The sequence below is a fragment of the Mirounga angustirostris genome, unplaced genomic scaffold (assembly GCF_029215605.1).
Source record: "Mirounga angustirostris isolate CCGP_5_RB_7025 unplaced genomic scaffold, mMirAng1.0.hap1 SCAF_7, whole genome shotgun sequence".
NCBI lineage: Eukaryota > Metazoa > Chordata > Mammalia > Carnivora > Phocidae > Mirounga > Mirounga angustirostris.
Window position 1 is genome coordinate 42,364,481 of NW_026991715.1, and position 12,040 is coordinate 42,376,520.

A 12,040-nucleotide genomic window follows, 5' to 3' on the forward strand; every position below is an offset into this window, starting at 1 on the left:
AAGGAAAAAATATGGCTGGGAAACCCAAAAGAAAGGCATGCTGGGCAAATTTTAGAGTTGCCTAAGTTTTATAGTTTTTGAAAACAGATCTTCTGATGGGGGAGGGTTTGAAACATATTTATCATTTTGCAACATTTCCTGGAACTGTGTGTATGTGGTTTTCTCTTTTTCTTCAGAAAAGAAATCAGAAAATCACTGAATATACTTGAAACCAGTGGTCACCATTCAGAACCAATAAGTACATTTTTCACTATGTGCTGGGTGGTTCCACATGTTTCTCTTTCACTTGTGATAAATGTAGGATATTATTTTTTACTACATTTTACAAATGAGGAAGGAGGCACAAAGAGGTAAAGTGATTTGCCTAAGGTTACACATCCATGGTAAGTATATTTGTATATTGAGTTTGGAGCTGTGACGGACACTTAATTTCTAAGTGCCCGCTTTCCCAAGTTTCTCTTTTAATACTTGAATTCAAACATTGCTAGAAGGGAGTGGTGGGCTCCACAGTGCAATCCCCAGGACCACCCCTCACCCTTCCCTGGAAGCCTCATAAGAAACAGGGATGGGTCCTTCCTTTGGTTATCACAAAGAAGGGGGGCATCATTAATAGGGCGATGCCACATGCTTTCATGCAAGCCTATTTCCCTCATGTAGCTCCTTAGAACGCATTCCTAGGAAGAGCTGTCTGCAAAGGGAGCACCTCTCTAGGCTCACTATTCACTGTGATCTACAAGATAACTCTTCCCAATCCTGGAACTTTAGAATTTTGAATGAAGTGCAGTTTGGATTCCGTCTATTCTCTATGCAAGTAGCAGTCAACTTTAGAAACCATCTCTATTCACTTCCTCCACCCCCTGATCCAAATTTTCTCTTCTCCTCAGCTTGGATACAGAAAAAAGAAAAAAAGAAAAAAGAAAAAATCCATTGCAGGAGCAGTTATTGGGGCATGCTTTAGAAGGGAAGGGGCTAGGAGGGCATTCCTATGTCTCTCTGAGATATGAGACTTCACCTAGTACTCATAGACCAGTGGTTTTCAAACTTGAGTGGGTATAAAAATGGCCAGGGAGGTTTCTTTAACATGCAGACACCTCCTCCTCACCCACTACCCATGTCTGCTCACAGTATCTGTCTCAGGAGGTCTAGGGTGTACTCCTGGAAAGTGTATTTGAAACAAGTACTCCAGCACTTCGGGAAAAAAAAAATTCTTTCTAGTTTCATGTCTAAGCCTTAGAGAAAGAGGGCATGCAAATAGAAAAAGAAAAAGTAGTTTCTAAAGAAAATCTCTGCAAGAATTGGGCCATGTCTCATGCAATCTCTGCTAGATCGTGGCAGGAAGGTGTGGTGTTTGGGGAAGGGACATTCCTACTTCAGCAGGACAGTTGCAAGACAGAGTGGGGCTTGCTCAGGGCAAATCCCCTGCTGTCAATGGGCAGCAATAGCAAATCCAAGAATCTGCTTCAGCAGCAACAATAGTTAGAGGAAGATTTCCAGGAACCTCATTGGAGATAAAGGAGAATGATGACCCACCTGTGGCACTAAGAACTTGCTTGACACATACTCAAGGTAGCCCTGTGGTTTCTTAGAAGGATTTGAGGGAGGATTCGAAAAGAGAGGGACTTGAAGGTTTTCAGTAAAGCTTACCAAACGTGCTCTAATGTTGGGAAATGCTAAGCTGAAATCTCTTGATGAGGACTCACTCTATATAACTTTTATACTTAGTATTGATTGTGGGTTGAGTCCTATGCTTGGTATTGCCACTTAATAGCCTGACATGTCTCCCCTACTCCTACCCCCCCCCAATTTTCCCAGTTCCCAATGTTCCCCATATTCTCCAGCTTCCACTCAACTGATCCTACCCCACAATGTTACCTGTAGCTTCAAGGACTACCACCCACTCAGGGTATTAATGGACTGTGTTCTTAGAAGGAGTACCAAGTATGTCCAGAAATGCCCCAAGGCAAATTCTGATGCAGTTAAGATGGAAAGTAAAATTTCTGTGATGGCAATATCGCCTCTATCTTGGAGGATTGTTAGGAAGATCCAAAATGACTCAGATCCACAAAACCAACTCTTCATAGTGCTATAATTGTCAGAGATGATTAGAGCAAAGATTCAAGTTCTGCTTCCACTGGCTAGCTGCATAAATCCAAGAATACTCTTCCACAAGGGGGACCCCATAACAACACGTTTAGCCCTCCCCACTCCCTGACAGCCACCAAAGACAGAGTTGGTACCAAATAGGTTGCCAGGCATAGACTTGTGCGACCATAAGCATCCTGCATGTTAATATTGGCCCCCATCTTCAACAATAGCTTCACTGTGTCCACTTGACGTCCAGAAACTGCATGCATCAAGGGTGTACATCCTGGAAGGAGACATTTCAACAGCCTTTAATAATATTTGACTTGTGAAATTTATGGGCAAAATTTTTTGCCTATATATGCTCGTTGCAGATAAATGAGCTGCCCTCAATACAAACCCAGCTGTTGAGCTACATGGGACTGAAGAGAAATGAAGATGATTGTTGCTACATTTATATAAACTGTGTATTTTTTCTAGCTCTACTAAATCTTCTATAATTTTGCAGTAATTGGTTGATAAAACATTTCGTGCCAATGATAAAAATTCCTCATTACTACCTTGAGAATCAGCACAATTTGGGACTAACAGGCAGGTTTATCCTCACTTGGCTTGAACAATGTAGGATCCGGAAGCGTCTGGAAAGCAACTTGAGCCAGGCAGACAGTTCCAGCACACTTTTATTAGAGGTGGTGGGTGATAAAGGGCAGTGATGGCAGCCTAGCCTTAGCTTGCATACAGTCTTAAGGAAAGGGTCCACCTTTGTTGCAATACTTCTCTGTTTTGGTTATTAATATAAGCCAAGGCATTTGGCTCTTCATGTCTTTTCTTTCTGAACAAAAACAGAGATGAAATTACACATTCTGATTAACTTGTAGGCCTGCTGGAACAAGCTAGCCTGGTGAAGCAGAATCCAGGTGCTTCACACTCCTTCAGGTGAAGAAACCAAACCTCAGACACAGTCCCTTGCCAACGTGAGACTTGTTTACAAGTGTTTTCATAGGCGATTCACACCTTCTTCCTGTGAACCTGCAAGCTGTGACCCTAGGAGATCCCTGAGAATGGACAAATGGCGGGACTGCTGTTCTCACCGAAAGATTGCGCGGGCAACCCAGTTGCTCTGCAAATCTCTCCCTTCCAGTGCTCTTTGGGTAAAAGCAGCAGTGAAGCAATATGTCTTCCTTAGTCTCAATAGTTCCTTTTTTATTTCTTCCTCTCTCTCCTCTTTCCCTTCTTCCCTCCCTCCCTCTGTCTTCGTTTTTCTGTTTGTGGGTGTTGAATTGCTCTAGCACTGTTTGTTGAAGAGCCTTTCTTCCACTGAATTACATTTGCACCTTTGTCAGAGATCAGTTGAGTATATTTGTGTGAGTCTATTTCTGAATTTTTCATTCTTTTCCATTAATCTATGTGTGTAACCCTCAGCCATTTCCACAGTCTTGATTTCTGTAGCCATACAATAAGTCTTGAAATTTGGCAGACTGATTCCTCCTGCTTTATTCTTTTTTTTTAACATTTTTATTTTAATTCCAGTTAATATACAGTGTGATATTAGTTTCAGGTGTACAGTATAGTGATTCAACACTTCCATATGTCACCCAGTGCTCATCATGACCAGTGCCCTCCTTAATCCCCATCACCTTTTTAACCCATCCCCCTACCCACCTCCCTTCTGGTAGCCATCAGTGTGTTCTCTATAATTAAAAGCCTATTTCTTGGTTTCTCTCTCTCTCTCTTTTTTTCCCTTTGCTCATTTGTTTTTTCTTAAATTCCACATATGAATGAAATCATATGGTATTTGTCTTTCTCTGACTTATTTCGCTTAGCATTATATTCTCTAGCTCCATCCATGTTGTCGCAAATGGCAAGATTTCATTCTTTTTTATGGCTGAATAATATTCCACTGTGTGTATATACCACATCTTCTCTACCCATTCATGGAAACTTGGGGGCTGCTTCCATAGCTTGGCTACTGTAAATAAGGCTCCTATAAACACAGGGGCATGTATTCCTTTGAGTTAGTGTTTTTGTATTTTTGAGGGTCATAGGGTAGTTCTATTTTTTAACTTTTTGGGGGGACCTCCATACTTTTTCCCATAGTGGCTGCATCAGTTTGCATTCCCACCAACAGTATGTGAGGGTTCCTTTTTTTCCACATCCTTGCCAACATCCGTTGTATCTTGTGTTGTTGATTTTAGCCATTCTGATGGGTGTGGGGTGACACTTCATTGTAGTTTTGATTTGCATTTCCCTGATGATAAGTGATGATGAACATCTTTTCAATCGTCAGTTGGCCATGTGTATGTTTTCTTTGGATAAATGTCTGTTCATGTCTTCTGCTCATTTTTAAATTGGATCATTTGTTTTTTGGGTGTTGAGTTTTATAAGTTCTTTCTATATTTTGCACACTAACCCTTTATCAGACATGTCATTTGCAAATATCTTCTCCCATTCCATAGGTTGCGTTTCAGTTTTGTTGATTGTTTCCTTCACTGTGCAGAAGCTTTTTATTTTGATGTAGTACTAATAGTTTATTTTTGCTTTTGTTTCCCTTGCCTCAGGAGATATATCTAGAAAAAAGTTGCTGCAGCCAATGTCAAAGAGGTTCTCTTCTACAATTTTTATGGCTTCAAGTCTCACACTTAGGTTTTTAATCCATTTTGAATTTATTTTTGTGTATGGTGTGAGAAAGTGGCCCAGTTTCTTTCTTTTATGTGTTGCTATCCAGTTTTCCCTATACCATTTGTTGAAGAGATTATCCCTTTCCCATTGGATATTCTTTCCTGCTTTGTTGAAGATTGACCATATAGTTGTGGGTTTATTTCTGGGTTTTCTATCCTGTTCTATTGAGCTATATGTCTACTTTTGTGCAAGTACCATACTGTTTTGACCACTATAGCTCTGTAATATAACTGGAAGTCCAGAATTATGATGCCTCCAGCTTTGTTTTTCTTTTTCAAAATTGCTTTGGCTATTTAGGGTCTTTTGTGGTTCCATACAAATTTTAGAATTGTTTGTTCTAGTTCTGTAAAAAATGCTGTTGGTATTTTGATAGGGATTGCATTAAATGTGTAGGTTGCTTTGAGTAGCATGGACATTTTAACAATATTTGTTCTTTCAATCCATGAGCATGGAATGGCTTTCCATTTCTTTGTGTCACTTCAATTTCTTTCATCAGTGTTTTATAGTTTTCAGAGTACAGGTCTTTCACCTCTTTGGTTAGTTTATTCCTAAGTATCTCATGGTTTTTGGTGCAATTGCAAATAGGATTGCTACCTTAATTTCTCTTTCTGGTGCTTTATTATTGGTGTAGAGAAATACACCAGATTTCTGTCCATTGATTTTATACCCTGCAACTTCACTGAATTCATATATCAGTTCTAACAGTTTTTTGGTGTAGTCTTTTCAGTTTTCTATATATAATATGATGTCATCTGCACATAGTGAATGTTTTACTACTTCCTTACTGATTTAGTCCCTTTTCTCATATGATTGCTGTAGCTGGGACTTCCAGTACTATGTTCAATGGAAGTGGTGAGAATGGACATCCTTGTCTTATTCCTGACATAGAGGAAAAGCTCTCAGTTTTTCCCCAGTGAGGATGATATTAGCTGTGGATTTTTCATTGATGGCCTTTATTTTGTTGAGGTATATTCCTTCTAAACCTACTTTGTTGAGGATTTTTATCATGAATGGGTGTCAAATGCTTTTTCTCCATTTATTGAAATGATCATATAGTTCTTATCCTTTTTCTTATTGATGTGATGTATCATGTTGATTGATTTGTGAATATTGAACCACCCTTGCAACCCAGGAATAAGTCCACTTGATTGTGTATGATTTTTTAAAATGTACTGTTGAATTTAGTTTGCTAGTATTTTCTTAAGGATTTTTGCATCTATGTTCATCAGGGATTTTGGCCTGTGGTTCTCTTTTTAGTGGTGTCTTTATCCCATTTTGGTATCAGGGTAATGCTGGCCTCATAGAATGAATTTGGAAGTTTTCCTTCCTTTTCTATTTTTGGAATAGTTTAAGGAGAATATATATTGACTCTTGTTTAAATGTTGGGTAGAATTCACCTGTAAAGCTATCTGGTCCTGGATTTTTGTTTGTTGGGAGTTTCTTGAATACTTATTCAATTTCTTTTCTGGCTATTGGTTTGTTCAGATTTTCTGTTTATTCCTGTTTCAGTTTTTGCAGTTTATACATTTCTAGGAATTTAGCCATTTCTTCCAGGTTGTCCAATTTGTTGGCATATAGTTTTTCATAATATTCTTTTATAATTGTTTGTATTTCTGTGGTGTTGGTTATTATTTCTCCTCTCTCATTTGTGATTTTATTTATTTGAGTCTTTTTTCTTTTTTATTTCTTGATAAGTCTGGCTAGAAGTTTATCAATTTTATTGAGTTTTTTTTCAAAGAACCAGCTCCTGGTTTCATTGATCTGTTCTGTTGGGTTTTTTTAGTTTCTCTATCATTTATTTCTGCCCCAATATTTATTATTTTCTTCCTTCTACTGGCTTTAGGTTTTGTTTGTTATTCTTTTTCTAGCTCCTTTAGGTGTAGGGTTAGGTTGTTTATTTGAGATTTTTCTTGCTTCCTGAGGTAGGCCTGCATTGCTATAGGCTTCCCTCTTAGAACCACTTTTGATGAATCCCAAAGGTTTTGGACCATTGTATATTCTTTTTTTTTTTTAAGATTGTATTTATTTGACAGAGAGAGAGTGAGAGAGAGAGTGAGCACGAGTCATGTGAAGGGCAGAGGGAGAAGCAGACTCCCCACCAAGCGGGGAGCCTGATATGGGGCTCAATCCTGGGACTCCAGGATCATGACCTGAGCTGAAGGCAGATGCTTAACTGACTGAGCCACCCAGGCACCCCTGTGTATTCATTTTTATTTGTTTCCATGTACTTTTTAATTTCTCCACTGATTTCCTGGTTGACCCATTCATTGTTTAATAGCATATTACTTAAACTCCATGTATTTGTGGTCTTTCCAGATTTGTTCTTCTAGTTTCATGGCATTGTGGTCAGAAAATATGCATGGTATGGAGAATGTTTATGTGCACTTGAAAAGAATGGGTATTCTGTTGTAGGATGGAATGTTCTAAATATATCTGTTAAATCCTTCTGGTCCAGTGTGTCATTCAAAGCCATTATTTCCTTGTTGATTTTTCTGGTTAGATGATCTAACCACTGATGTAAGTAGGGTGTAAAAGTCCCTTACTCTTATTTTATTATTATTGATTAGTTCCTTTCTGTTTGTTATTAATGGGTGCTCTTATGTTGGGTGCATAAATATTTATAATTGTTATATCTTCTTGCTGGATTGTCCCCTTTATTATAATAACTATTACATAGTTTCTTTTTTTTTTTTTTAAAGATTTTATTTATTTATTTGAGAGAGAGAGAATGAGAGAGAGCACATGAGAGTGGGGAGGGTCAGAGGGAGAAGCAGACTCCTCGCCGCTCAGGGAGCCTGATGCGGGACTCCATCCAGGGACTCCAGGATCATGACCTGAGCCAAAGGCAGTTGCTTAACCAACTGAGCCACCCAGGAGCCTACATAGTTTCTTTCTATGTTTTACAGTCTTTGTCTTAAAGTCTTATTTGTCTGATATATGTATTTACTATCTGGCTTTCTTTTGACGTCCATTTGCATGATAGATGTTTCTCCATCCCCTCACTTTCAAACTGCAGGTGTCTTTAGGTCTGAAATGAGTCTCTCGTAGGCAGCATATAGATGGTCTTGTTTTTTTTTTTTATCCATTCTGTCACCCTATGTCTTTTAATTGGAGTGTTTTGTCCATTTACATTCAAAGTTGTTATTGATAGTTACACATTTATTGTCATTTTATTACTTGTTTTGTAGTTGTTTCTGAAGATTTTCTCTGATCCTTTCTTGTCTTTCTCTCTCATGTTTTGACGATTTTCTTTAGTGATATATTTAGATTTTTTCCTCTTTATTCTTTCCATGTTTATTAGTGGTTTTTTATATATGGTTTGAAATATTGGTTTGTATATAACCTCTTTTGCATGTAGCAGTATATATTAAGTTGATGGTCATTTAAGTTTGAACCTATTCTTTTCTCTTCTCCTCCCCACATTTTAGTTACACGCTGTTATATTTTATACCCTTTTTTTGTGAGTTTCTTGACTGATTTTTTACAGAAATATTCATCTTTACTGCTTTTGTGTTTCCTGCCTTTAAACTGTCACTTTTGGTCTCTCCTTTAATATTTCTTGCAGGGCTGGTTTAGTGGTCATGAACTCTTTAGTTTTTGTTTGTCTGGGAAACTCTTTATCTCTCCTTCTATTCTGAATAGTAGTCTTGGCCCAGAGCTCAAGGCAAATTTTGTTAAAGCTTCGCACATGCCCTGCCCAGCAGCCGGATACACAACTGTCACCTTGTGCCCCACCCAGCCACAGTGCAGCACCCAGCCAGCCGCATGCCCCCTGATGCCAGGGCACAGCTTCCAGCCACCACAGTACTTCAGGAGATCCAGCATAAGACTAATGGCCCAACACAAATTTTGCTAACACTGTCACCCCATTCCCAAGTTCCCCAGTGGGCATGCTCCCTCAGAGCTGCCCTGCCTGGGTCCCACTAACACCACAGAGAGCAAGCACACCCCACAAAAGGCAGAGAGTCAGACTACTACCAAGACTTCTATTCTGAATGACAGCCTTGCTAGATAGAGTATTCTTGGCTGCAGATTTTTCCCATTTAGCACTTTGAATTTATCATGCCATTCTTTTCCAGCTTAGAAAGTTTCTATTGAGAAATTTCTTGCTAGCCTTATGGGCTTTCTCTTGTAATTTACTGACTTCTTTTGCCTTGCTGCTTTTAAGATTTTTTTCTTTATCACTATATTTTGCAAATTTAATTACAATATGTCTTGGTGTAGGTCTGCTTTTGTTGATTTTGATGGGAATTCTCTGTCTGTCCTGGATCTGGATATCTGTTTCCGTCCCCAGATTAGGGAAGTTTTCAGCTATTATTTCTTCAAATAAAATTTCTGCCCCCTTTTCTCTCTCTTCTCTGTGACTCCTGTAATTGTTTAATGGAGTCACTGAATTCCTATGTCTATTCTTGTTTTGTGCAATTATTTTTTCTCTCTTTTGTTCAGCCTGATTACTTTCCATTACTCTGTCTTCTAGGTCACTAATTCATTCCTCTGTTTCTTCCATCCTGCTGTTCATTCCACCAAGAGTATTTCTCATTTCGTTTACTGAGCTCTTTATCTCTGCTACATTATTCCTTATCTCTGTATTAAGGGTCTTACTCATGTCTTCCACTCTTTTCTCAAGTTCAGGGAGTATCCTTATGATCATTGCTTTAAATTCTCTACGTGTTACTTAAATTTGTTTCACTTAGATCTCTGGCCATGACCTTATCCTGTTCTTACAGTTGGGATAAATTTCTCTGTCTCCTCATTTTGTTTGGGGCAGAAACAGCAGTCTCTGTGTCTGTTTCTGTGTGTTAAGAAACTCAGCTATGTCTTTTTTCTTGAAAGTAGTGACTTTATGAAAAGGAGATTCTGGAGTGCCCTGCAGTGTAGTGTCCCCTGTTTACCAGAACCTGGCCCTTCAGAAGAGTATCCTATGTGTGCTGCTTACGCCCTGCTGTTGCATCTGAGTCACTTTTCCTTTCAGTGCAGTCCTCTGCACTGACTCTCTGCCTTTTGTGGGATGTGCTTGCTCTCTGTGGTGTTAGTGGGACCCAGGCAGGGCAGCTCTGAGGGAGCATGCCCACTGGGGAACTTGGGAATGGGGTGACAGTGTTAGCAAAATTTGTGTTGGGCCATTAGTCTTATGCTGGATCTCCTGAAGTACTGTGGTGGCTGGAAGCTGTGCCCTGGCATCAGGGGGCATGCGGCTGGCTGGGTGCTGCACTGTGGCTGGGTGGGGCACAAGGTGACAGTTGTGTATCCGGCTGCTGGGCAGGGCATGTGCGAAGCTTTAACAAAATTTGCCTTGAGCTCTTGGCCAAGACTACCAGTGTCTGTGCAGCCCCACCTCCCTCAGGTGGCTCTATGTTTATAATGGGGGGCAGGGGAGGAAAATGGTGCCTGCCAGTTCCCTCATTTTCAGAAATCAGTATGAACAGATCTGTCTCCCACTTGCCCCTGATGTTATGTAAACTGCCATTTTGTCATTGCCTCTCCACATAGTCTGTTGTCTCTTTAAGCGTGTCAACCCAGCTACCACTCACCCTCCCAAGCTCACCCAGAGCTGAGTCAGCTGACTTTTAAAGCTCTAAGCTCCAAGTCCCACTGGTTTTAAAAACTCACAGAATCCAGCCCCTCTGGTTTTTAAAATTTTATTTATTTATTTGCCAGAGAGAGACACAGTGAGAAAGGGAACACGAGCAGGGGGAGCGGGAGAGGGAGAAGCAGGCTTCCTGCTGAGCAGGGAGCCCGATGCGGGGCTGGATCCCAGGACCCTGGGACCATGACCTGAGCCAAAGGCAGACGCTTAATGACTGAGCCACCCAGGCACCCCGCCCCTCTGGTTTTTAAGGAAAAAGCCTTATGGGGATCAGTCTTCCCAGTGTGAGCTCCCTGCGTAAGGGCCTGTTTCTGTGTCCTCTCCATGTGCAGCCCCCTCTCTCCTGCAGGTAGCTTCCCCACCCCCCCACCCCCCCAACTTCCTGACCTTCCTAACCTTTCAGAGACAGCTTTTTCTCTATATTTAGTTGTGGAGTTTTTCTGTCAGTCTTTGGATCACTTTCCAGTTTATTGACTTGGATGTGGATGATATCTGGTAAACATGGGATGGGGTGAGCTCAGGTCCTCCTGCTCCTCCATCTTCCTAAGTTCTCCTTCCCACCTTATTCTTTTTCAAAATTGATTTAACTCTACTAATTCTTTGGCCTTTCTATATAATTTTAGATAATTCTGTGTATATCTACAAAAAAATCTTGCTGGGGTTTGATAGGAATTGCATTAAACCTGTATATGAATTTGAAAAGCACTGCATATTTACTATCTTGAGTCTCCTAATCCATAAGCATGATGTCTCTCCATTTATTTAGATCTCCTTTGATTTCTGTCATCAGCATTTTATAGTTTTCAGTATACAAATCTTGTACATATTTTGTTATATTCACACCTAAGTATTCTTTGTTGAGTGATTTTAAATGGTATTGTAGTTTTTTTGTTTTGTTTTGTTTTTGTTTGTTTTAGTGTGAGAGAGAGAGAGAGAGAGAGAGCAGGGGGAGGGGCAGAGGGAGAGAAAGAGATTCTTAAGCAGGCTCGATGTTGAGCATGGAGCCAGATGCAAGGCTTGATTCCACAACCCTGAGATCATGACCTGAGCTGAAATCAACAGTTGGATGCTTAACCAACTGAGCCACCCAGGAATCCCAAATGGTATTATAGTTTTAATTGTGGTGTCCATGTGTTCACTTCTGGTATACAGGAATATAATTTGTTTTTCTGGACTGATCTTATACCCTGTGACAGTGCTGAACTTACTTAGTTGTAGGAGTTTTTTTGGTAGCTTCCTGAGGATTTTCTTTGTGGACAATCAAGCTGTGCAAAAGGGGATAGTTTTATTTTTTCATTTTCAGTAGATATGCTTTTTATTTCCTTTTATTGCCTTTTTGCACTGGCTAGAACTGCCACCACTCTGCTGAATATAAGTAAGAGTGAACATCTGTGCACACACACACACACACAATGGAATATTAGGCAGCCATCAAAAAATTGAAATCTTGTCTTTGCAATGATGTGGGTGGAACTAGAGGGTATTATCCTAAGTGAAATAAGTCAATCAGAGAAAGACAATTACCATATGATCTCACTGATATGAGGAATTTGAGAAACAAGACAAAGGATCATAGGGGAAGGGAGGGAAAAATGAAACAAGATGAAACCAGAGGGGGAGACAAACCGTAAGAGATCTTAATCTCAGGAAGCAAACTGAGGGTTGCTGGAGTGGAGAGGGGTGGGAGGGATG

The 12,040-nt window shown here is 40.0% G+C and overlaps 1 protein-coding gene and 1 long non-coding RNA gene across 2 annotated transcripts in view; one reads left to right on the forward strand and one right to left on the reverse strand.

Annotated features, from left to right (window-relative positions):
• Window positions 1–12,040, reverse strand: part of ANKRD55 (ankyrin repeat domain 55) — a 403,377-nt gene that overhangs the window by 48,924 nt on the left and 342,413 nt on the right. Inside the window, exon 12 of the mRNA XM_064596135.1 lies at window positions 2,238–2,368. Within this exon, the coding sequence (XP_064452205.1) occupies window positions 2,238–2,368 (131 nt within the window). The remainder of the gene's footprint in view (window positions 1–2,237; window positions 2,369–12,040) is intronic.
• LOC135365382 (uncharacterized) overlaps window positions 1–12,040 on the forward strand; it is a 62,031-nt gene that overhangs the window by 27,035 nt on the left and 22,956 nt on the right. The gene's annotated exons all lie outside the window — the stretch shown is intronic.